A 27,259-nucleotide genomic window follows, 5' to 3' on the forward strand; every position below is an offset into this window, starting at 1 on the left:
AACGCGATGAATGCATTCGGGAACAATTATTTCATAACGCGGATGCGAATTGGATATAACGCGATCGAGTCAATGGAACTGCATTGCGCGAGTAGGAATTAGCGGTTGTACGGCTGCCTCGGCGCAGCGTCACACAAGGTGGGACGCTGCTGGATGCTTCTAGATGCTACCCACGTGCCTCAGTCTTTTTTCAGCCTGCGTAACGCATCTCAACGCGGACTGTGCATTACCCAATATTATATATTATGAGTTAGAATTAAATTTATTTTTTCCAGAACGTGGTGTTATTCAGGAACGCAACTACTACTGCGCAACAGGAGAACAGAATGAATTGGCCGTTTACCAGCATCAATGCAAGCAAGGCTGTGATGCTGCTGATGAGTCCGGTCCAGAGTTTCTGCTTGTCTTGAGTCACGCACTGCCAATATTACACACTTCAGGAAGGCCGTGTTGCCGATAGCGTTGTGCAACAAACGCTTTTGTATTATTTGTTTTACGTGGAGAGGGGAGAAGGTGACATCGCTGCCTCTACGATTAGGTGTTTTACCCTTTCTGGCAATAAAACAGGAGTTGTGTTAAGATGTCCAAACACCAAATAGAAACATATTGCAAGGGATCAAGTCTGCATTAACCACACACAGTACTTGTGGTGAACATGCAAATAAACATGGTCTGATAATAATGTTAAGTGCATTGTCATTGAAACTGATTGAGCTTACACCAGAGACAGCCTTCTTCATGGCTTTGCTGTTCTCTAGAAAAGAGAACAGCGCCAAAAGACGAACAGTACAAAGACAATACAAGTCTCAAAGCATGTATAGCTCGCGTTGAGCAGCCATATCTACGGGATCTTTTTGCAGTATCAAAATAAAAATAGCTTTTACACTTTCTGGAAATAAAACAGGGGGTGTTAAGATATTCGAACACCAAATAGCTACTTTTTTGCAAGGAACCGAGTCTGCATTGACCCACACGTATTTGTGGTACGCACTTCTTTTTGTTTGTTATCTTCTCTCCAACGCAGCTTAAAGTTTATTTCTTACGATAATATGGGGCACCTCAGTGGCGAGATGTCAACAACCTCGACTGTTACACAGAATCCATACTAAATTTTGATTTAAAGCTTTCGTGACTGCAGGGATTCATATTCTTGCTTCTTTCGGTAAAGTCACGTAGAAGGGATACAATAAAATAATAAAAATATAAAGCAATAAAATTCTCACGACGTTTCGACTGCAACACAAGCCATCATCAGGTGTGAAAAGCACAGCAAGAAATTTCGAAAAAAGTGGGTTTTTTTACGTTAGCACCACGGAGAGCGATTTGGCAGTTATTCAAATGGGTGCGGAAAAGAGGAGGCGGGAGACGAAAATAATGGATGCTGTCTGAAAGCCACCATAAGCGTGAACAATCAATTAAGACCCGAAATGGTTTATCAAATCCTTCCAATGATTGCTAAGCCAGAATCCATCTTCTCGGTTGAAATTGTCTCTGTATTTGTATATGTGGATAATCTCATGAACGAATCTCTCATGATAGCCAGATAGCTTGCAGAGAACCTCTGTCTTGGAGAAGTCAATATCATGTTAGCCTACTGAATTATAACAGTGATCTGCCACGGCCGAGGTGTTGGTCCTACCGTGTTTTAGGTCTGCTTTGTGTTCACAGATGCGGTCCGAGACATGTCGTTTGGTTTCTCCAATGTAACTACTACCACAGAGGCAACTTAGTTTGTAGACACCAGGGTACTGTATGTCCGGAATCACATCTTTTACAGACGGAACCAGATCACGGATTTTATGTAATGTGTTGAATCAGACCTGGATCTTGTGTTTATTCAAGATTTTGGAGATATTTTTTGTGATCCCCGCAATGTCAGGTAAAATGATGGTTTTGAATGGCTCCTCAAGAGGGTCCTTTTTCATGGTTGGAGTGATAGCTTTGCGGATTGTGTAATCGGAGTAACCATTAGCCTTAAGAGCTTGGTGTACATGCTTGAGTTCACTGGCTATGTGTTCCTGGTCGGATTTGCATTGGGCTCTATGGTGCAGAGTCTTGATGAGGGGATTCTTCTGGGATGGATGGTGGTGGGAATTCGGTTTCAGGTAAGCATCCGTATGTGTAGCTTTCCTGTAGACAGAGTGGCTCATTGAACCATCAGGTCTCTTTTCTATTAGGACATCCAAAAAAGGTAGCTTGCCATCTTTTTCGACTTCCATGGTAAATCTGATGGCTGGGTGTATGGAATTGATGTGGTCGAGGAATTGGTCTAGAGCAGGCTGGCCATGTGGCCAGATGACAAAAGTGGCATCCTCGTACCTCTTCCATAAGGTTGGGCGCAGAGTGGCAGTCTGGATGGCGTCAGTCTCAAATTTCTCCATGAAAATGTTGGCTACAACCAGAGATAGGGGGGAGCCCATTGGGGTACCCTCAGTTTGTTTGTAGAAAGTTCCATTCCAAGTGAAATATGCATTGGTTAAGCAGTGTCTCACCAAGGGGGGGGGGGGGGGGGGTACCTCAGTGTTTAGTCCTTGATGAACCAAGTCTTCAATTATTGCGATGGTGTCACATACAGGAACTTTGGTGAATAAGGAAACTACATCAAAACTGACAAGGAGGTCGTCTGGGGACAGGAAAATACCCGTGATTGTCGATACCAGGTGAGTAGAATTTTGTACCGCAGAGGTGTTTTTTTCAGTGAAAGGCCGCAGGATTTCAGACAGAAAACGAGCCAGTTTTTAGGTGGGGGGGTTGATAGTAGAGATTATGCGACGAAGGGTAAGCTGTATAATCGAAAAAGATGGCAAGCTACCTTTTTTGGATGTCCTAATAAAAAGAAGTCCTGATGGTTCAATGAGCCACTCTGTCTACAGGAAAGCTCCCCATACGGATTCTTACCTGAAACCGCATTCCCACCACCATCCATCCCAAAAGAATTCCCTCATCAAGACTCTGCACCATAAAGCCCAATGCATATCCGACCAGGAACACATAGCCAGTGAACTCAAGCACGTACACCAAGCTCTTAAGGCTAATGGTTACTCCGACTACACAATCCGCAAAGCTATCACTCCAACCATGAAGAAGGACCCTCTTGAGGAGCCATTCAAAGCCATCACTTTACCCTACATTGCGGGGATCACAAAAAAAGATCTCCAAAATCTTGAATAAACACAAGATCCAGGTCCGATTCAACACATTACATAAAATCCGTGATCTAGTTCCGTCTGTAAAATATGTGATTCCGGACATACAGTACCCTGGCGTCTACAAACTAAGTTGCCTCTGTGGTAGTAGTTACATTGGAGAAACCAAACGACATGTCTCGGACCGCATCCGTGAACACAAAGCAGACCTAAAACACGGTAGGACCAACACCTCGGCCGTGGCAGATCACTGTTATAATTCAGTAGGCTCACATGACATTGACTTCTCCAAGACAGAGGTTCTCTGCAAGCCATCTGGTTATCATGAGAGATTCGTTCATGAGGCTATCCACATATACAAACACAGAGAAAATTTCAACCGAGAATATGGATTCTGGCTTTGCAATCATTGGAAGGATTTGATAAACCATTTTGGGTCTTAATTGGTTGTTCACGCTTACGGTGGCTTTCAGACCGCATCCATTATTTTCGTCTCCCCCCTCCTCTTTTCCGAACATAGATGGACTCGTCCATCTGAATAACTGCCAAATCGCTCTCCGTGGTGCTAACGTAAAAAAAAACCGCCACTTTTCAAAAAAATTTTATTGCTGTCGTTTTCACACCTGATGATGATTGCTTGTGTTGCAGTCGAAACGTCGTGAGAATTTTATTGTTTTATATTTTTATTATTTGATTGTTTCCCTTCTACGTGACTTTACCGAAAGAACCGAGAATAAGAATCCATTCTCTTCGGTTCTTTCGGTAAAGTCACTAAGGTATAAAATAAAATAAATTAAATCACGACGTTTCGGGCGCAATACACGCATCCGTCATCACGTGGGACAATCACAGCAAGAAACAATTACGTGACTTTACCGAAAGAACCAGAGAGCATGGATCCCTGCAGTCACGAAAGCTTCACATCTAGATTGTTATACAGGAGTTCATGGATTCGAGCCTGACGCCTGCTGTATATTTGGAATTTGCATGTCTCTCTCCCCGTGGTCGCGTTGATTTTTCTCCGGCTCCTCCGGTGTTTTTTCCCTCCACATTTATAATCAACCTCACGCGTTTCGAGTATTTGATGATATCAGCCACTTTGTTGGGCTATCATTTACGATTGCCAGGTCGCTTCTGAAAAAGATCTACAAAGCAGCAGCTCAGTAATGACCTTACCTGGTTAAAAAAAAACTGGAGAAGTAGATTTACAACAGCCATTTAAGACTGAGAGAGAATATTTTTTTCCACAGCTGTCGCCTGATGATGCTGGTTGTTGTAATTACCAGTGAAACGTCACAGTTCTCCAATTGTACATGTTGCAGTGGGTTTACTCTCCAACACACAACCGGGTAGTGCTGTGGGTCCCTGTGTGCGTCTATGGGCGTCTGTGTGAGTCTATGGGGCTATGTGTGAGTCTATGGGTATCTGTGTGAGTCTATGGGTCTCTGTGTGAGTCTATGAGTCTCTGTGTGAGTATATGGGTCTCCGTGTGAGTCTATGGGTCTCTGCGTGAGTCTATGGGTCTCTGTGTGAGTCTATGGGTCTCTGTGTGAATCTATGCGTCTCTGTGTGAGTTTATGGGTCCCTGTGTGAGTCTATGGTCTTCTGTGTGAGTCTATGGATCTCTGTGTGAATCTATGGGTCTCTGTGTGAGTATATAGGTTTCTGTGTGAGTATAGGTGTCTTTGTGTGAGGCTATGGGTCTCTGTGTCAGTCCATGGGTCTCTTTGTGAGTCTATGGGTCTCTGTGTGAGTCTATGGGTCTCTGTGTGAGTATAGGGGTCTCTGTGTGAGTCTATGGATCACTGTGTCAGTCTATGGGTCTCTGTGTGAGTCTATGGGACTCTGTGTGAGTCTATGGGACTCTGTGTGAGTCTATGCGTCTCTGTGTCAGTCTATGGGTCTCTGTGTGAGTCTACGTATGTACGTATATTGAACTTCTTTCGCACTGTACGTAGCCAACCGTGCTAATCGGAGGTGCGGACGGAAGGACAACAGATAGATGACGACGATGGCGACGATGCAAGCATCACCCCCGCAGCGTAACCGCCAAACTGCCCCCAACACTTCTCGCTGTGTAACTCCTCGTAACGCGCTCCTTCTCTCGTTTACCCCACCCCGCCCCGTGTACACCTTCGTTCTGCCGCAGATCATCATCAGCAGCAGCATTACCACCGTCGTCGACGTTCTGCGTGTGCGTATGCCATGGCCAGCGCTGTGGGGCCATCGGCGAACGGCTCTCAGTCCCTGAGGAACGAGACCCAGCACGCGGAAGGGCCTCCCTCGCCCTTCTGGAACGGCGGTCGCTTCGTGCTCTACGCCATCCTCACCCTGACCTGGGTGCCGACCTTCGCGCTCTCCGTCCTCATGGCGTGCCTCCTCGTTCGTGTCAGGGCGTACGGCGAGAGCGCCAAGTACATACTCTTCGCGAACCTCACGGCGTGCGACTCCACGTACATGCTGTTGTCGGGCGCCCTCACCGTGCTCCGGTCGGAGCTGGTGTGGGTGTCGCGCGTGCTCTGCGCCCTGCAGGTCAACCTCAGCATGACGCTGCACGTGAACAGCGTGCTCAGCGTTGCAGCGATGGCCGTGGAGCGGTACGTGGCCATCTGCCACCCGCTCAGGTACCACCAGCTGTCGCACCGGCGCTCTGGCCTGCAGGTACGCAAATTGTCAAACTGTTGTTTTAAATCTGCCCCCTTCAGACCGCCGCAGTGATATTCACGCTCACAAAGATAAACGTAGACAATTGAGTGTAGGAGTGGGTGGGTGGGTGAGTGGGCGAATCGGTGTGTGGGTGGGTGAGTGGGTGGGTGAGTGAGCGAATCGGTGTGTGGGTGGATGAGTGAGTGGGTGAGTGAAATGGGTGAGTGAGTGAGTAGTTGAGTAGGTGGGTGGGTGAGTAATTGGGTGGGAGATTGAGTGAGTGGTTTGTTGAGTAGTTTGGTGAGTGTGTGGGTGAGAGAGTGGGTGAGTGAGTGGGTGAGAGAGTGGGTGAGTGGGTGGGTGAGAGAGTCGGTTAGTGGGTTAGTGGCCATCTGCCACCCGCTCAGGTACCACCAGCTGTTGCACCGGCGCTCGGGCATGCAGGTGCGTGAGTCAACTGTAAATGTGTTGTTTAAAATCTGCCCACTCAGAGCCACGCCGTGACATTCATACTCACAAAGATAAACGTATACAATTGTATGCTACACCGAGTGGGTGGGTGGGTGAGTGAGTCAGTGAGTGAGTGGGTGGGTGAGTGAGCGAGTCCGTGTGGTGGTGGGTGAGTGTGGTGAGTGTGGTGGGTAAGTGAGGTGGGTGGACATCTGCCACCCACTGAGGTACACCAGATGTCGCACCGGCAGCTCAGCCTATCTGGCACAACTCTGACACACACAACGCCATCATCACATTCATCGTCACAGAGATAAAACATAGACAATTCTACACTACAGTGAGTGGGTGGATGAGTGGGTGAGTCGGTGGGTGGATGAGTCGGTGGGTGGGTGAATAAGTGGGTTAGTGAGTGGGTGGGTTAGTGAGTGGGTGGCTAAGTGGGTGGGTAAGTGGGTGCGTGAGTGAGGGAGTTGGTGAGTGAGTGGATGAATAATTGGGCGGGTGAGTGAGTGAAGTCAATATTTGTTTTGCTTACATACTTGGTGCCTTTCTGACGCAAATCTGGCACTCAAAGCGCCATGATCACATTGATGCTCAACATAAAATAAAACATTCAAAGCAATGATAATATATATTACATTAATCTACAGTTGTTTAAAATATAAACAAATACAAGCATGTTGTGGTAGCGAGTTGATTATTGTGTTGGTAGTTATGTAGAAGCACAAACAATAACAACACAACACACATTAGGTGACGTTTACGATGTATGGCCCCTTTTTAACGTGTTATGAAGAGGGCCTATCGCCTAAAATGTCGCCCGTTATTTTTTTCCTTTCAAGGCCACACGTACAGTGTTGTCATTGGCCAATTTGTTCAGATTGTTTTTTTTTTGCCGCATTGTTTGTATGTACCGTATGTTGAACTTCTTTCGCATCGTATGTATAAAATCGTGCTAATCAGATGTGCGGAAGATGGCAAACAAACTAAGCGCAAAAAAATGAGTTCTAAACAAATTAGTTTTCAATCTAAAATCATGCCAATCTATGGGTCTCTATGTAATGAGTCTATGGCTCTCTGTGTGGTGAGACTTTGAGTCTATGTGCGGTGAGTCTATGGGTCTCTGTGGTAGCAAGATGTTAACTGCCTCGCCTGGTATACAGGAGGTCGTGGGTTCGATCCCGACCCTGACGCCTGCTGCTGTATATTTGGAGTCTTCGCGTTCTCCCCATGGTCGAGTGGATTTTTTTCTCCCGGTCTTTCGATTTTCCCTCGACATTTATAATCAACATCACGCTTTTAGATTGTGAGGCTACTGTAATAGTCCACGTGATAAGGCACTTCATTGGACTATCACTTGTGGCCAGGTCGCTTTACGAGAAAGAGCTATTTACCTCAGTGCGTCTTACCTGGTAAAATTAAAAATATAGTGTAGTCATGAAAACGTTAAACTTATTTCGCACCGTACGTAGCCAACCGTGATAATTGGAGGTACAGGGGAAGGACAACACACAACACTAAATAAATTACTTTTCAACATAAAATCTATTCCAGTCTATGGGTCTCTACAGTATGTCTGTGGGTCTCTTTGTGATGAGTCTGTGGGTCGCTGTGTGGTAAGTCTATGGGTCTCTATGTCTGTGGGTCTCTGTGTGGTGAGTATGTGGTTCTCAGTGTGATAAGTCTGTGGGTCTCTATGTGGTGAGTCTGTGGGTCGCTGTGTGGTAAGTCTATGGGTCTCTATGTCTGTGGGTCTCTGTGTGGTGAGTCTGTGGGTCTCTATGTGGTGAGTCTGTGGGTCGCTGTGTGGTAAGTCTGTGGTTCTCAGTGTGGTAAGTCTATGGGTCTCTATGTCTGTGGGTCTCTGTGTGGTGAGTCTGTGGGTCTCTATGTGGTGAGTCTGTGGGTCTCTGTGTGGTGAGTCTGTGGGTCTCTATGTGGTGAGTCTGTGGTTCTCAGTGTGGTAAGTCTATGGGTCTCTATGTCTGTGGGTCTCTGTGTGGTGAGTCTGTGGTTCTCAGTGTGATGAGTCTGGGGGTCTCTATGTGGTGAGTCTGTGGTTCTCAGTGTGATGAGTCTGTGGGTCTCTATGTGGTGAGTCTGTGGGTCTCTGTGTGGTGAGTCTGTGGGTCTCTATGTGGTGAGTCTGTGGTTCTCAGTGTGGTAAGTCTATGGGTCTCTATGTCTGTGGGTCTCTGTGTGGTGAGTCTGTGGTTCTCAGTGTGATGAGTCTGTGGGTCTCTATGTGATGAGTCTGTGGGTCTCTATGTATGTACTTTGAACGTATTTCGCACCATACGTGGCCAACGGTTATGGAAACAGTGACGCCCCAGGGGTACGTGAGGTGATTTATAAATGTGTGAAATTGCATCATAACGTGAGAGTCATTGGTGAATAATCATGTCTATGCATCTGCCAATAAAAAATATTACTTTTAAATTGAAATCCATATGGCGACCTGAAACAATATTAACGACCTTTGGGGCCGTCCATAAATGACGTCACGCACCGGGGGGGGGGGGGGGTCAGACATTTGTGAAGATGTGTGACAGGAGGGGGGGGTTTGAGAAATGTGACGTCACATCAAAATGCGCAACTTTAAATAACTAGACTTTTTTTTATAAAAATGTTCTCCTACAACATCAGAGTGCAGCGGCACATTAAATACGCATAAAAATGACAATAGTTTAAAGCGATTTTAAGCATGTTTTATTTGTGGGGGGGGGGGGGGGGCAGAGCTTTGTGACGTCATATTTGAGGGGGGGTCTTACTTTTTGTGACACTGTGTGATGATGGGGGGGGTCAAAATTCGTAAAAAATCGCGTGACGTCATTTATGGACGGCCCCTTTCTAAACTCATTGATCGTGAAACAATGCGTGTTTCCAAGAGGTGACCACAAACACATTACATTCGCGTGCAAAGTGTGCATTGAATATTTTTTTTGCTTGCAGTTATTAGCTAGTTAGGATATGCCTAACAAAGTTGACGATTGGTTAAAATAGTGACGTTCATTGTTCAAACATTTATTTTTAAGAATGATGTTGGGTCAGGCCACGGCGGTTACTTGGTTGAAACAAAATTCAATAAGGGGTGGTACAGTCGTAGCCAAACAATCATGTCTACATTAACCGCAATACTTGTGGTCAGAATGCAAACAAAAAAACATACTCTGATAATACATGCATTGTCTTTGAAACTGATTGGTCCACACCAGAGACAGCTTTCTTTTGAGCCTAGTCTCAAAACGGTGTTAGGCCAGAGGACGCCAAAAGGCGTGGACATGATTCCTTGTAAAAGATTTCAGTTTGGTGTTTTAACATCTTAACACCTATTTGTTGCCAGAAAAAAAGGGGAAACCCTATTCTCAGATCAGCGTTTATTAACGCCTGATAATGCTGGGTTTAGCCTATAGGAAAATGTCCCAGAAAAAATACATATCAGAATTTAGCTTTGTGTTTCAACATTCTAATTTGTGTTACAAAACATGAAATCGATCGGTATAATATGCCACGTGACGTGATTCGATGGCCTCTGTCAGGTGGTGCAGGGTTACTGTTAAATTTTGCATTATACCTGCACGATGATCTAACTCAAAAACATCTCATGATGAATCAGATGGCATTATGTAATTAACTGTTGTATGTTCTCTTATCCACATTTGACTTGTATTGTTGTTGGTATTTTTGCAGGCAGTCGCCTGCATCTGGCTGCTGTCATTGTTGGCTCCGACCCTGCGCCTTGGCCTTTACTTCGCGAGCGGGCCGCCCTTCTTGACGGGCAGCGAACCGGTCTGCGAAATCAACACGTTCGACGCCCAATTGCCCTACGGGGAGGCGACCATCATCATTCGCAACGTGTTTCTGTACACTTTCTTCGTCCTGTGCACGTTGGGCGTGCTGATTGCCTACATCCTGACGGCTCGCGCCGCTAAAAGGGCGTCAGAGAGACGGAGCAGTTTCTCAAAGGCTCTGAAGACCATCGTGCTGCACGGAATTCAGCTATGCCTGTGCCTCCTGCCCGCTGCTTTGCCCATGGCCCACAACATTGTGGGCCTCTTAAACCTGAGCCCCCTCGGCTTGTATGGAGTTCGCGTCACGATATACTTTGTGCTGCACGTGGTCCCGCGCTTCATGAGTCCCTTTCTCTATGGCGTCAGGGACGAGGAGATCGTGAAGGACCTGCGGAGGCTCCTCTGCTGCGTCCGTTCGAAGCGAGTGAATCCTTAAGTGGAGCCACCACGGATCTCCCGTGTGGGCAACTGAATGAACAAATTACTTAAGTTAAACTATTTTTATTTCACCAGATAAGGCCCACTGAGCTGTATAGCTTTTTTTGCAGAAGCGACCTAGCCATCACAAATGATAGCTCAACAAAGTGGCTTATTGTCACGTGGAAATTTATCGCAGCCAAATTCCCGAAACGCATGATGTTGTTTCTAAATGGAGAGGAAAATACCGGAAAAAACCCGGAGAAAAATCCACACGACCACGGGGAGAACGTGCAAACTTCAATTATACCGCAGGCGTCGGGGTCGGGGTCGGGATCGTACTCATGGCACCCTGTAAGCCAGGCGAGGTAGTTAACATCTCGCCACCGTTTCGCCCCAAAATACATTCAAACTTTCAAACTAGTGGTTAGGCCAACTCCGAGGTCTCAGATACACTACAATAATATTGTTTATTACGAGAAAACAAATCGATTTTAATTCGAAATGGTTACGAATTTTTTTTGTTCGAACGTTGCCATGTAAAAACTAAAAAAGAAAATCACCCTCCATCACTTCCGCTTTCGTAAAAAGTGACGCAAACAAATGTAGCCATTTTCAAGGAACCGTCTCGACGTAAATTCTTCAGACACCGAGCATGTCCGAGAAAGAGCTGCCGCTGACGCACGCTGCTATTGCGTGATACACCAATGTGATCGGCGGTACATGCGCACCACCTTTGCAAATCGTCTCTGCTGGATGAAGGCCTCCATCACTCTGCTGCAGGGGTCCGCAGAACCTGCCATTGCGGTGCCAATGGCAGTTCTTTAAGGACTGCAGTGCGGCTCTTGGAATTAGAAAAAAAACGGCTTTTGTTATGTTTGTTGCTGTTCCCTGACCATGGAAGTCCAATTCACCATGGAAGTCCAGTTCATCAAGGCAGTTTAGTTTACCATGGTAGTCCAGTTCACCATGGTAGTCCAGTTCACCATGGGAGTCCAATTCACCATGGTAGTCGAATTGGCCATAGAAGTTCAGTTCACCATGGAAGTCCAGTTCACCATGGAAGTCTAATGGCCATGGTAGTCCAGTTCACCATGGTAGTCCAGTTGGCCATGGTAGTGCAGTTCACCAGGGTAGTCCAATTCGCTATGGTAGTCCAGTTGGCCATGGTAGTCCAGTTCATCATGCTAGTTCAGTTCGCCATGGAAGTCCAGTTCACCATGGAAGTCTAGTTTACCATGAACGTCCAGTTCACCATGGTAGTCCAGTTCACCATGGGAATCCAATTCACCATGGTAGTCGAATTGGCCATAGAAGTTCAGTTCACCATGGAAGTCCAGTTCACCATGGAAGTCTAATGGCCATGGTAGTCCATTTCATCATGGTAGTCCAGTTGGCCATGGTAGTGCAGTTCACCAGGGTAGTCCAATTCGCTATGGTAGTCCAGTTGGCCATGGTAGTCCAGTTCACCATGCTAGTTCAGTTCGCCATGGAAGTCCAGTTCACCATGGAAGTCTAGTTTACCATGAACGTCCAGTTCACCATGGTAGTCCAGTTTACCATGGAAATCCAGTTCACCATGGAAGTCCAGTTCACCATGGTAGTCCAGTTCACCAGGGTAGTCCAATTCGCTATCGTAGTCCAGTTCACCATGGTAGTCCAGTTGACCATGGTAGTCCAGCTCACCATGCTAGTCCAGTTCGACATGGAAGTTCAGTTCACTATGTTCGTCCAGTTCACCATGGAAGTCCAGTTCACCATGGTAGTCCAGTTCACCATGCTAGTCCAGTTCGACATGGAAGTTCAGTTCACTATGTTCGTCCAGTTCACCATGGTAGTCCAGTTCACCATGGTAGTCCAGTTCACCATGGTAGTCCAGTTCACCATGCTAGACCAGTTGGCTATGGTAGTCCAGTTCACCATGGTAGTCCAGTTCACCTTGGAAGTCCGATTCACCATGGTAGTCTAATTGGCCATGGAAGTCCAGTTCACCATGGAAGTCCAGTTTAACATGGACGTCCAGTTCACCATGGTAGTCCAGTTTACCATGGAAATCCAGTTCACCATGGAAGTGCAGTTCACCATGGTAGTCTAGTTCACCATGGTAGTCCAATTCGCCATGGAAGTATGATTTACCATGGAAGTCCGGTTCACCATGGCAGTCCAGTTCACCATGGTAGTCCAGTTCACCATGGTACTCCAATTCGCCATGGAAGTCCAGTTGGCCATGGCAGTCCAGTTCACCATGGTAGTCGAGTTGGCCATGGTAGTGCAGTTCACCAGGCTAGTCCAGTTCGCCATGGAAGTTCAGTTCACCATGTTCGTCCAGGTCACCATGGAAGTCTAGTTCACTATGGAAGTCAAGTTTACCATGGGCGTTCATTTCACCATAGTAGTCCAGTTCACATTGGAAGTCCGGTTCACCATGGCAGTCCAGTTCACCATGGTAGTCCAATTCGCCATGGAAGTCCGATTCACCATGGAAGTCCGATTCACCATGGCAGTCCAGTTCACCATGGTAGTCCAGTTGGCCATGGTAGTCCAGTTAACCATGGTAATCCAGTTGGCCATGGTAGTCCAGTTCACCATGGTAGTCCAGTTGGCCATGGTAGTCCAGTTTACCATGGTAGTCCAGTTGGCCATGGTAGTCCTGTTCACCATGCTATTCAAGTTGGCCATGGTAGTCCAGTTCACCATGGTAGTCCAGTTGGCCATGGTAGTGCAGTTCACCAGGGTAGTCCAGGTCACCATGGAAGTCTAGTTCATCATGGAAGTCAAGTTTACCATAGACGTTCAGTTCACCATAGTAGTCCAGTTCATATTGGAAGTCCGGTTCACCATGGCAGTCCAGTTCACCATGGTAGTCCAGTTCACCATGGTAGGCCAGTTGGCCATGTTAGTCCAGTTCACCATGGAAGTCCAGTTCACCATGGAAGTCCAATTTACCATGGACGTCCAGTTCACCATGGTAGTCCAGTTTACCATGGAAATCCAGTTCACCATGGTGGTCTAGTTCACCATGGTAGTCCAGTTCACCATGGTAGTCCAGTTGGCCATGGTAGTCCAGTTCACCATGGAAGTCCAGTTCACCATGGAAGTCTAGTTTACCATGGACGTCCAGTTCACCATGGTAGTCCAGTTTACCATGGAAATCCAGTTCACCATGGTAGTCTAGTTCACCATGGTAGTCCAGTTTACCATGGAAATCCAGTTCACCATGGTAGTCCAGTTCACCATGGAAGTCCAATTCACCATGGTAGTCCAATTGGCCATGGAAGTCCAGTTCACCATGGAAGTCCAGTTTACCATGGACGTCCAGTTCACCATGGTAGTCCAGTTTACCATGGAAATCCAGTTCACCATGGAAGTCCAGTTCACCATGGTAGTCTAGTTCACCATGGTAGTCCAATTCGCCATGGAAGTCCGATTTACCATGGAAGTCTGGTTCACCATGGCAGTCCAGTTCACCATGGTAGCCCAGTTCACCATGGTAGTCCAATTCGCCATGGAAGTCCAGTTGGCCATGGTAGTCCAGTTCACCATGGTAGTCCAGTTGGCCATGGTAGTCCAGTTCACCATGGTAGTCCAGTTCGCCATGGTAGTGCAGTTCACCAGGGTAGTCCAATTCGCTATGGTAGTCCAGTTGGCCATGGTAGTCCAGTTCACCATGCTAGTCCAGTTCGCCATGGAAGTTCAGTTCACCATGTTCGTCCAGGTCACCATGGAAGTCTAGTTCACCATGGAAGTCAAGTTTACCATGGACGTTCAGTTCACCATAGTAGTCCAGTTCACATTGGAAATCCAGTTCACCATGGGGGTCTAGTTCATCAGCGTAGTCCAATTTCGCTATGGTAATCCAATTCACCATGGAAGTCCGGTTCACCATGGAAGTCCATTTTCCTAAATAGAAAAAAGGCTCATCTTGTTGTTATTTTGGTTGCCAATCCCCTGTTATAGACGCTCGCCTCATCAATTGAAGTTCGGTAAGCAGACAATGTCTCATCCATATATCTTTCTCTGTCCACGTGAAATAAAACAAAGTATTAGAATTATATTATGCAGTTATAGTGTCAGCATAATATAATTTTCTGACAACAGCTATGAATAGTGTTGAGTAGCCCTCAGAGTTGTGACATTGGCCTTACCATGTTTCTATTGGTGGTGATGGTCGAAGTTACGGTGGAAATAGTGGTGGTGATGGTAAAGCTGTTGTTGATTTTGATGGAGGTAGTGGTGGTGATGCTAGAGCTGGTGGTGATGCTATAGAGGTTGGTGGTGGTGATGCTCGAGGTGGTGGTGATGTTAGAAGTGGTGGTGTTGTAGACCGTGGTGTATCACACAAATCGGCAGTTGACGTGAGCGCATAATATGATTCTCACCAAGCTTGCGAACACTTTGAATGCAACACCCTCCTCGACAACGCTCTTATCCACAATGCTGCACGCCCTTATCCACGATGCAATGCGGCTGCCTTGACAAATAACAACGTTTACACAGCGATGCATTGCGGTATACCCACATTACTCTACTTTGCAGTGCACCCTTTTACAGAATACAATGTCCCTGCTCCACGTAAGATGACACCAGCTTTATAATACTAGAATTTCGGGGTCCGTGGCCACCTTATTCTAGCTCCTGCAGAGTGCTCCTTGACGTTCCGTGCCTCACCCGTGGCCCCCACTGATGTCCTCGTCTCCCCCCCCCCCCCCCCCCAAATGTGTGCAGATACTACTGATTCTATTGTATGTAGGGTGTGTAGGCATATATAAAGTCAGTAGAGAGTAGATACTACTGACTATAGTGTACGTTGGGTGTGTAGGCATATATGCCTACAAAATTATATTCTTTTTTGGGGGGGGGGGGGGTCGACAATTTTTAGAAACCTGTTGGATCAACTTTTTGCACCCACATCTGGGGGTGGTGCGGGGGTCCACATTCTTTAACTTTTTGATTCAGGCCTGCTGAAAGGCTCTCATCATTTAGTTGACAGACAAACCGACACACGGACAAACGGGCACATCGAACACCAGGCTTTTATAATAGCTTATGGGGGCCCCTACCCTGGTGCATCAATTAACATGCGAATCCTATCCTAAATTCCCACAATGGGTTTGTAAACATTCCTCCGTGTGCGTGTGTAACTTGATCGGTTAGAATCTGTCAATGTTTGCGTGGAATGTCAGTGATAAAATATGATATGAATATAGTATAAAAGTTGGGGTGTTTATGTTGTGGGCTACGGTTTATTGTCAGGGAACAGAGGCAGTGAACAGAGAAGTTGAGAGTTGTTGTCAAAGTCGAATCGTAAAAGTGATCATTTGGTGGCTCTACTGTCCTGACGATTCCTAATATAAACCATGACAGTTTTAAAAGTTTAAAGTCTCCTCCTCTAAATGCTATCTGTTGGTAAGTAAATGGGGACATTTTATATTGTGCAATCTTATGCGTCCATCACGAAAGCGCATTGATCACACGTTGAAGTAGGCTCTCTGAAACAACAACACTGTCTTGAGTTTGTTTTGCGGAACTGGCTCACACTCAGGGATGGATCCCGAACATGAGCTGGTAGCTTGTTCCAGGTCTTTGGGCCGGAGGACCCCAAAACTGTGCTGCCCGTATCGCACGAGGTTTACACGCGTGTACAGTGGGACGCCGCGAGCCTCATAAGGGACATTGTCTCAATGTATTAATGGGGGCATAAGACAAAGAAGACCACAATGCAGTTCTTCGGGAACTGATGGTTTTCCACGCTTAAGGCTGAGAGTTATTTGTTACAAACAGTGCACGCTCCTTTGGACGTTCCTTTGGATGTGCACTATGATGATATCCATATCACCCAGTCACACCACTTTACAGGACAAAGTGGGGTTCTCTGTGGCCGCACGAACCTCCCCACCTACCTCCACCCCACGGAAAAAAGTAGTGTTCATTACAGGCATGTCTCGCTTAACGAGTGAGATACGTTCAGTGAAAATTGATTGGTAGGCAAAAACTTGTAAAACGATCATCGTTTTCCTCTTGACTCAGTCCCATGTTAAAAGTTGAGCTACGTTTCCGCCCTCACATTTTCCACTCCTGAACATTTTTTTTAACGTGAGAAATGCAAATGATAATTATTTAATAAATGAATATAACATAAAATGTTATATTCTTGTACAGGGAAAATTAGTTTGCAGGTGCATGAGGCGTACAGACGTGTCAATATGGGCAAAATAAAATAAAAATGTCTATCTATTTGTGTTTCTCCCTTGTGATGCAACTTTGTAGAATGAACGTTGAGATGTATAAGGGCCAAGAAGGTCTGAATTGGTCTGTAATGAGGTAGGGCACTGATAAGGGGTTGATAGGTGTGCACATAAACATGCATGACCGCACTTTAGCACACATTAACAACCACAGTGCTTACAGGTGCCTGTCCTCAGCATTTCAATTAATTATCGCCGCCACGCCCCCATCCCCCAAACACACCGCTTCCCCCACCCACCCCTCTCCCCCCCACCAATTAGAGCGTCGCCACTCGACAAGCGAACATTTAGCTCATTTTGCGAACAAATTGTGCGCAATTTAAAAAAAATGCTGGTCATAGCGAATTTCTCGAAGAAAGATACGCTCAATAATTGAGACATGCCCTGTAATCGACAAAACTGTGAATGGAAAGGTAAACAGAATAGGATAACTCTTTGGATCTTTCTGTAAAGTCACGTAGAAAGAAAATAAAATAAAAAAACTAGATTCTAAACTTTCGAGACTGCATGAATTACTCTTTCGTTCTTTTGGTAAAGTAATGTATAAAATAAAATAATAATAGATTACGACTTTTTGATTGCAACAAAAGCAACCATCGTCAGGTAAGAATGAATGAAAAAACAAACAGTAAACCTAGAAATAGAATGCAACACAACACAGAGCGTCGGCTAACAACAACAGTCAACACCCTAACTGGTTGATTACGTTCTTCCAAAGATTGATAAAATTGAGAGAGAGACAAAGCACAGACACGGCGACACATGGACAGACACACAAGCAGAGAGAGGCGCACACACAGACACACACACATTAGAGTAATGGGTGTCTCGCGTTATATCCAATTCGCGTTATGAAAACACGCATTTGTAGCAGAACTGACTGTAATGTTGAAAAGGTCACGACACAAAAAAGCAACCACAGTATCAATGAACATATATATTCTCCAAGGGCTAGCACTTCCTTTTTTTTACAATCATATTCCAAGAAAAACACCAAAGCATGTGAGTGAGTGTACAATAATCAACGACAACAACAATAATTGTGTTCAAACCCATTAGAGCACAATGGGCTTTTTAGCAGACAGACACGGAACAATGATACTTCCTTCTGAGGAAAGCAAGAGCTTAGAATAGTAAAAAAACATTAATATGCCAATGTGCACAACACACATTAAACAAACATGAGGATACAACCAATATAATAGTAAAGGCATTAACAATCGTTTCTTCTGCGTGAAAATATCATGGCCAAAGCGTTTTTTTTATGCTCGCAGACAAGTCAGCAAAGAAAGCAGCAAAATCCCAAATCATCTCAGTAACGACATGCAGTGATCACATTGTGGGTTTATGTTTCTACTCTATACAGTCTCTTCTCCTATAACGCTTGTTTTCATAATGCAAATTGGATATAACCAGATGAATGTGTAGTGACTTGATAGATGTCACCATGGTGTGGGTGCAGTACCGTCCTTGGAGGGGCACGGTGTGCGTGTGTTGTAGCATTACTAAATGCCACCATGGTGTGGGTGCAGTACCGGCACGGCGTGCGGGTAATGACATCAATGGATATCACCATGCTGTAAGGGCAGTACTGGCCCTAGCGGGCAGGGTGTGTGCTGACCCGAAGGGAAGGTCGGATAAGGCCATGACAGTTTAGTTGACCCGGGTGGACACGTGACCAGTTAAGGCAACAGAGGGGCACCCATGGAGGGGGGGGGGGGCTGTGAGGATCACGTGATAGAACCCAGGTTCTTCGTGAAGGTTCTGGAAGGGAGGCGTGGCCAGGGGTGGAGCCGGCCACGCCGGAGAGAATATAAGCCGAATGCCGGGAGGGCTCTGGGCTGTCCATCCCGGGGAAGAAACCATTCGTCTACGTTCTACGATTCACGAGTCCTCAAGCACGTGGTCCGGGCAGTATGCTGTTAGCCCGAACCCACGTTAGCAGTTGTTACGTAGTTATCCAGGGTGGTCACCACCTGAGGTTGTTGTGTTAAGTTGTCCTGCTGTGTTCAAGAATAAAACACGCTGCCTCCGAGTTTGAAGAGTGTCTCTCAGTTGAACCCACTAAAAATGTATTGGGGAATGTTTTTTTTTTAATATATAACGTGGATGCGAATAGGATATAACGCGATTAAGGGAACGGAACTACATCGCGCGAGTAGAAATAAGCGGTTCAACGGCTTTCTCGGCATAGTATCACACCAGGCATTGGGATGGTGCTGGATGCTTCTAGATGCTACGCACGTACCTCAGTCTTTGTTCAGCATGCATATCCAGGCTATGGAACGCCTTGCCACTTGAAATCAGGCAATCAGAGTCGATAGATATATTTAAGTCTGCTTTGAAAACTCATCTCTCTAAACTGGCCTTCCCTCTTGAGTTTGGTTGGTTGGCCCTGGTTATGTTGTTGTTTCCTGCTTTTCATGCATTGCGCATTGGGATCCTAGGATGGAATGCGAATTATACATTAGAATTCTTATATATTATTTAATATAACGCGATATTTTCTCCCGTGACGCAGTGTTCTTTAAGAACGCATCTACCGTGTCATAGGAGAACAGACTATGTCATGTAATTGGAAACTGTAAGCTAATGAATGCTTTTGGCAAATTTCCAAAAGCTGTTTTTGAGTTGTACGCCTTTTGGCGTCTTCTGGTCCAACACCAATGGAGACTAAGCTCTAAGAAAAGCTGTCTCGGGTGTGGACCAATCAAATTCAAGGACAGTGCATATTATTATCAGAGTTGTCTTTTTTGTTTGCATTTTGACTACTTGTGTTGTGGTTATTGCAAACATGATGCCTTGAATAAAGGTGTCAGTTTTTGTGCCAGTTAAAAAGGTAAAACCTATTCCTATATCTTGTTTCTGGCAAAGGAGGTCTCATAATGCAAATGCTCACCCCGAGCCCTCAATACTCTGATAGTGCGCTGTTTTTGAGTTGTACGCCTTTTGGCGTCTTCTGGTCCAACACCAATGGAGACTAGGCTCTAAGAAAAGCTGTCTCGGGTGTGGACCAATCAAATTCAAGGACAGTGCATATTATTATCAGAGTTGTCTTTTTTATTTGCATTTTGACTGCTTGTGTTGTGGTTATTGCAAACATGATGCCTTGAATAAAGGTGTCAGTTTTTGTGCCAGTTAAAAGGGTAAAACCTATTCCTATATCTTGTTTCTGGCAAAGGAGGTCTCATAATGTAAATGCTCACCCCGAGCCCTCAATATTCTGATAGTGCGCTGTTTTTGAGTTGTACGCCTTTTGGCGTCTTCTGGTCCAACACCAATGGAGACTAGGCTCTAAGAAAAGCTGTCTCGGGTGTGGACCAATCAAATTCAAGGACAGTGCATATTATTATCAGAGTTGTCTTTTTTTGTTTGCATTTTGACTGCTTGTGTTGTGGTTATTGCAAACATGATGCCTTAAATAAAGGTGTCAGTTTTTGTGCCAGTTAAAAGGGTAAAACCTATTCCTGTTCATTCTGCTCTCATTATCTCTATTCCATCATTTTGTCCAAGATTCTGATTCAAACATTCGGCTATTTTTACCCCCGTTGTTATCTCTTAAAGGAGATTATTTTCATTGAACAAACTTGTATGTAACAAGTGTCATCATCTTCACGACAGGTGAGGAGTAGTGTAAGTGGTTAGCGAGCGGTGCTACGAACCCGGCAACCCAAGTTCTATTCCAGGTTCACGGCCAACACCAGTGACGATTATCTGCGTCGCCACTGGGGAGACAAAGGCGGCCTGGCGTGGTGCTGGCCACCAAACCCCTCGTGTGCTGTGCTGACCTTCATAGGTGCTCGCTAACAGCACTTGCTCCAAGTCTGTTAAGGCTAAATGGGGGATCTTTGTGTCTTTGTTATGGTCATATGATGGCACCCTCTAAGCGATGAGTGTGTGAATTGCGTCCTTGCACCATGGATGGGACTGGGATTGCGTAATAGCTGCGTGCATGGCACTGGGAATAACGATAGGCCGCTTTGGAGTAGGCGGGTAATGCGTGCTGTGCCATGTTGGACCGAGTTGTGAACCATTGCCATCGCTTTGCAGGGTCCAGGCGCCGGTGCCCGAATAAACAAGAGTCGCTTTGAAGCTTCACCGAGCCACTGTGTCAATGGTTCTGAGTTGGTGCCATGGTCACAGCGGGAAGGGGAGTAGAACACGATGCAGAGAAGCTGTGGTCCCCGAGAGTTTTTCAACGCTCCTGAAGTAGCACGATATTACACGAAGCAGTAGGATTACTCCACAACTCTGGCTGTCCGCCTGATAATGCGAGTTGTAATTCCTGGCGAAACGTCGTACTCGAATTGTAGATGTTGTGGGTTTACTATCCAAGACACCGGTGTCCTGAACTCGTAGCTAATTGGCATGTTTTTGTTTACGTGACAAACTTTACTAATTGGCTGTGTCGGGTGTTGACGGGTTTAATGACACATTTATATTCACACGATCAAACCCAAAAATTGATATAGAAATTACACAGTTTGCTCATATTTTTGTTAATCTTAAATGTGCAGCATTTGTTATATTCTTAAATTGTTTCCCCTAAATTCATTTAATTTTATTGTTCTCATGGCTATGAGTGTAGAAAGACCTAGAGAATATGATAAATGTAATTAAATGACAAATCCAATTTTAATAAAACGTCTACTTATATTCTTAGTTTTTTCGGTAAAGTCACGTTGAAGAGAAACAACAAAATAACATATATATATTCTCACGTCGTGAGAATTTTGTATTGTTTTATATATATTTTGTTATTTTGTTGTTTCTCTTCAACGTGACTTTACCGAAAAAACTAAGAATATGAATTACTGCAGTCACGAAAGCTTTAAATCAAAACGTCTACTTATGTTCCGGAATATAGACATTTGTTTGAGATCTCTTTGCATGACCCTTACGATTTGTACCTTTCTCTTCGCACAAGTTCACACTGCAGCTGTTAGAGCTTTTAACTTTTTTTTAAATATTTTTTTTTTAAACAAAGCCTCGGTTTGTAAGAGCTTAGATAACCGCATCATCTTGTTCTTAATTATTAGCAATGTTCAATTGAGCTAATTTATACTGAAGTAGCCATATTCAATTGGGCTATTTTCCAGATGTGTGCTTGGCAGCATATCAAATATAGAAACCTGATTGGACCCGAATTAATTACTCTGGGTCATCATTTAAAAAGTGCACAACATTTGCAAAGAAAATTGGACTATTTTACTATCCGTAATATGTTTTTTTTGGGGTTAGATCCCGTAAATATACGTGTCGTTAAAACCCGCCACCACCCGACACAGCCAACTAGTAAGGGTGTGTTAGAGAGAGCTGTACTAGTGATGAATTGGCATGCTCTTTTTACGTGACAACCCTTACGAGTTGGCTGTGTTGGGTGGTGGCAGGTTTAACGACATTTATATATGTATACGCGATCTAACCCAAAAAACCCTCTATTATGGATGATACTGGTAGCAAAAGCCTACGTCGTAAACTGACGATTTTACTAATTGTTACAAAGAAATCAACATTGTGTCTTTACATTAGCTGTCTTTTTGCCTCAATTAAAAAAAAATGCCTATCTTAGTTTGGCATGTAATATTTTTTTTTACCTTTCAGACATTACTGTCAAAATGCACTTCAACGTAGACATAATTAGAGTATGCTAATTGCAACCTACTATTACAATACCAATCGCAAAACCAAAAACAGTATCACAATGTTAATATTGTTAGTGTACTTTATCATGCTATTGCTGCAATATATCCCGTCTTGAATTACCGTCACTTGTGTGGCCTTGTGATATATGTATATGTAATTCGTGGTAGAGTTGTTGACTAATTTGATTAAAGGTTTCCCTTGCGTCTCTAACGTGATGCTACGCAATCCTATTCGTGAATTTGCTGCTTTAAAGGATATTTCCGATGTTTTCGTGAATGATTAATTCACCGTGAGGGTGTACGTGCCTTGGCTATTATGGCGATGGACATAGGTCAACCGTATTTGCAAAGCGTTATATAAAATAACACTGTAAAATACAAAAAAAATTGTTCCTCGGTAGTAAATGTTATTTCCTAATTGCTTATGCCTAGAAAGTACAGAAAATGGATATTATTCCCCACAAACTTTGATTTTGTGACCAGGACAGTGATATTTAGAAATGTACCTATTTTCAATGTGAAAACGGGTGAATTTGTGTCTTTTCGTTCACACAAAGTCGTGGTCACAAAAGCAAAGTTTTTGGGGAATAACAGGCATTTTCTATACTTTTAGTCATAAACAATAAAAATGTATAACACTTAGTACCCAGGAACAAGAATTGTGTTACGTAGCGTAATGTATGCCCATTAAAATTACAACCAAAACATATTCCAAAAACAAAAGTTTAATGAGGATTTTGGTGGGCTCAACCCAAGGGTAAGTATGCGGAGCTAGAGAAGGAATTTGTACGTAAATGAGAGAGATTAGTATGTCAATGTGAGACGATCCCTTTCCCACCCGCAGCCAGCGCTATGCTGCTACATAGCTAATTCTATGTGACTACACAGGTATGAGATGTTCATATATTTTTTTAGTTGCTATGTTTGCCGTTTTTGCGTAGGAAATCGGCCTCGTGGTTAATTGTTTCATTATATCTTCGAGTGTTAATAACTTGTTTATTGTTTTCGGCGTACGTTCTGGTTAGCCTATGTAGATCTCAAGCCTGCTTTCGACTCTGTCGACCGCAGAGCTATTTGGCTGCTCCTCACAAGTACTGGATTACTGCAGAAGATCGTGGAGTAAGGCAAAGCTGCACAATTGCCCCGAACCTGTTCTTTACCCCAGTGGACTGGATACAACAACGCACGGTCCACAAAGGCATGCTGTGAGTAACCCTAGGCAACGAGGCATTCACCGACCTAGATGCGGTTTTGCAGTTATAGGTGACGAAGCAGAGTACTGAACTGCCTATTGTGTGTGAGTGTTCGTGAAGATGGCTGTAGTATCATCACTGACGATTTTGTTCCCAATAGGAACAGCATTATTCGCAGTTGACATGAGACAAATACACTACAATACTAAACCTGAAATGCAATTGATTCATTTAATCACTAAAACTGAATATACACGATACACATTTCATATTTAGTAGCTCATTGATATTTCAATTTATATATTTTTTTAAACAAAGTATATTCACATTTAAGGTTGGAAGATGAATTAGACCAAAAGCTGAAAAGCATGGAAAAAGGTACCCGCTTGGAATTACACAATAAATCATTTCCCACCAATCACAACACTAAAACGCCGCCTTTAGATTTCCCGTGGCAGCTACCTCCGCTGGAACGCAGCCAGCATCACGCTGAAAGACTCACAGCAGTGTTCAATCTGCACCTTCTCTTAAGAGACACTTAAGATAAAGTGACACGCCTTAGGTTTGTTTTCGAGTGACATTGAGCTCATAACTCCGTGCATGTAGTGTCACTGGTCATGTATGGCTATGAAATATCGTACGCATTATAAATTGCATTATTATGAATTTTAACTTTAAACTATCGTGACTGCAGGAATTAATATTCTTTGGTTCTTTTGGTAAAGTCACGTAGATAGAAAAATAATAAATAAAGTAAATAAAAATAATACAAATAAAAACACACAAATGTAGACTATAGCCTGGTCCTTAATCGGAGTGAGTGTACTGACAGTCTATAATGTAGACTGTAGCCTGGTTTTGATTTAAAGCTTTCGTGATTGCAGGGATTAATATTCTTGATTCTTTTGGTAAAGTCACATAGAAGGGAAACAATAAAAGAATAAAAATATAAAACAATAAAATTATCACGACGTTTCGACTGCAACACAATAAATCATCATCAGGTGTGACTTTACCGAAAGAACCAAGAATATGTAGCCTGGTTATTAAGTTTTGTGAGTGTACTGGCAGTCTATAATGTATTGTCTACATTATAGACATTACATCACTCGGATTAAGAACCAGGATACAGTCTACATTAGTGTTTTTTATATTCACTTTATTTTCTTATTATTATTGTTTCTATCTACGTGACTTTACCGAAAGAACCAAATATTATTATCATTAAAACACCTGAACCGTTTTGATTCAACAAATTTTGCCACCAAACACACGCCATGTTTTAAACAAATTTATCAATGACTCGTGGTTGATTTCATTATTTTATATGACCTAATGATCTGACTAAATCTGTGTCATTATGAACCCTCCACCACCCGACACAGCCACAGAAGTGAAGCTTTGCACAAGCATGGTTGCGCCTGGCCCCCCATCCTAGTTCCGCACGAGATTCGTCATGGCCGCCAGCAGGGCTAGGCTCAGTCCTGTGAAGAAAAGGCGAGGAGCTGTGGTGTCTCCACCGTTGCACAGGTTTCCCTTGCAGCAGTAGCTCGTGTAGAATTCAGAGGACACCTCGCGGCACGTACTGAGGCAGCCCTGCGTGATATGAACACCAAAAACTAAGGGGAGGGTTGAGGGAAAAATGAATGGTATATTTGTCATAGTGGCAGCAATAGAACCATTGCTCTTCAAACATCGAAAAACACAGCAGGTAACGTAAATGTTTTCTTCTGATAGATCGATGTTTTAATTCTGATTCATCGATGTTTTAATAATAATAATCAGTATTTATAGAGTGCCTTTATATCACAAGATTCAAGGCTCGCACGATTGTCTATGTATGGTGCAAAATAATTTCAATATAGATACTGTGCATACGAGGCATTTCACACATGGTAAGATCCAAATTTACAATTACAAATATGTTTAAAACGCAAAATAAAACAAAAGAGAAGGGAAAATGAATAAAACAGTGAAATAGCCATGAGATGCCAGAATAAAATCAGAAGGTTACAAAATATAGAAAGAGGTCTTAATCCAGAACACAAACATCAACCTTGTCAATCTAGATTTGAAGTTTTCGTGACTTCAGGGATCCATACTCTTTGGTTCTTTCAGTAAAGTCACGTAGGTATAAAATAAATGTAATCAGATGACGGACGCTTGTGTTGTGCCCGAAACGTCGTGATTTAGTTTATTTTATGTTATACCTAAGTGACTTTACCGAAAGAACCAAAGAGTATCAACCTTGTCACCGATGTTTTGACATCGGTGATCCTTCCGGTAACTTCAGACCATCGACGTTTTTCGTATGTTTTTGTTTTTAACATAACAAAATGCAACACTTTTAAACCCTGATCACTAGCTCAATAAGAGGGACGATTCACCAGAGGATGGTATGCTCTAGGAGTTGGAGAATGTGCACAGAAGTGATAGCGGCCAATATCTTTCTGGGTAATCAGTTTGCCCGGTCTGAGTGTAACAATGACTATCACGTCTTGCCTTGCTTTTGGAGTGCATTCGCATTCCCAAGCTTTTGGGGTAAACATTTTTCAACCATTGGCCAAACCCGCCTTGACTTAATCTGTGCTGATTTGAAGCTTTCGTGACTGCAGGGATCCATGCTCTTTGGTTCTTTCGGTAAAGTCACGTAGGTAGAAATAAAATAAAATTAAATTAAACAAATCACAACGTTTAATTATTCGCAAAGCTGTTTCTCCAACCATGGAGAAACAATCTCCTGAGAATCCAATCAAAACCATCACTTTACAATACATATCAGGTATTACCAAAAATATTTCCAAAATCTTAAACAAACACAAGATCCAGGTCCGATTCAATACAGTACACAAAATCCGTGATCTAATCCCATCTTTGAAAGAGGTCATTGCTGACATGCAATACCCTGGTGTCTACAAACCGAGTTGTACCTGCGGTAGCAGTTACATTGGGGAAACGAAACGACGTCTCGGACCGTGTTCGCGAACACAAGGCAGATCTGAAACACGGCAGAAGCAATTCCTCTGCCGTAGCTGAACATTGTTATAGTGCTGTGGGCTCGCATGATATTGTTTTTTTTACGAGACCAAGGTACTCTGTAAACCTTCGGGCTACAATCAAGGGTTTGTTCATGAAGCCATCCAGATATATAAACATAAACAAAACCTCAACCGAGAAGATGGATACAAATTGAACAATCATGAGAAGGATGTTATCAACCAGGCAATGCCTTAACTTGTTGCTGTTGTTTCCATCATTACCTGCCGGTTTACTGCTAGCCACGCCCACGTCCCCCCCCCAGCTTCACGTCCTATATCTGTTCTTCCACCACCATCCCACTTCTAGCCCCGCCCACCCCCCCCCCACCAGCCTCATGTCCTCTTCCCCTAGCGCTCACACGCCCCCCTACCCCCCCCCCTCTCTCGCCCCCCTTGCCTCCGCCCCCCTCTCTTACCTATATAACCTCTTGCCATGACAGCTATCCCGCTGACTTCAGCATTTTCTTTCTGTGGTTGTCCCACCTGATAAATATCGCTTGTGTTGCGATCGAAACGTCGTGATTTGTTTTATTTTATTTTATTTCTATCTACGTGACTTTACCGCAAGAACCAAAGAGTATGTATTAATCTGTGCTGATGGCAATGGGGTGTTGTCGAGGAAATGAGGTAATTGTCTGGTGCAATTTTATGGTGTTTCAATCCCTTGGTGCTTTTGTCAAGTGGA

At 44.2% G+C, this 27,259-nt stretch overlaps 1 protein-coding gene across 1 annotated transcript; it reads left to right on the plus strand.

Moving 5' to 3' along the window:
• The first annotated feature begins 5,351 nt into the window (after nt 1–5,351).
• Nucleotides 5,352–10,472, plus strand: LOC116957482 (odorant receptor 131-2-like). Its single transcript, XM_076056447.1, has 2 exons — nt 5,352–5,807; nt 9,918–10,472. Exons 1-2 carry the CDS (start codon nt 5,352–5,354, stop codon nt 10,470–10,472), a joined length of 1,011 nt encoding a protein of 336 aa, XP_075912562.1.
• Nucleotides 10,473–27,259: the final 16,787 nt, after the last annotated feature.

This window comes from Petromyzon marinus, chromosome 75 (genome assembly GCF_048934315.1).
Source record: "Petromyzon marinus isolate PM22_M1 ecotype Great Lakes invasive population chromosome 75, UKy_Petmar_22M1.pri1.0, whole genome shotgun sequence".
NCBI lineage: Eukaryota > Metazoa > Chordata > Hyperoartia > Petromyzontiformes > Petromyzontidae > Petromyzon > Petromyzon marinus.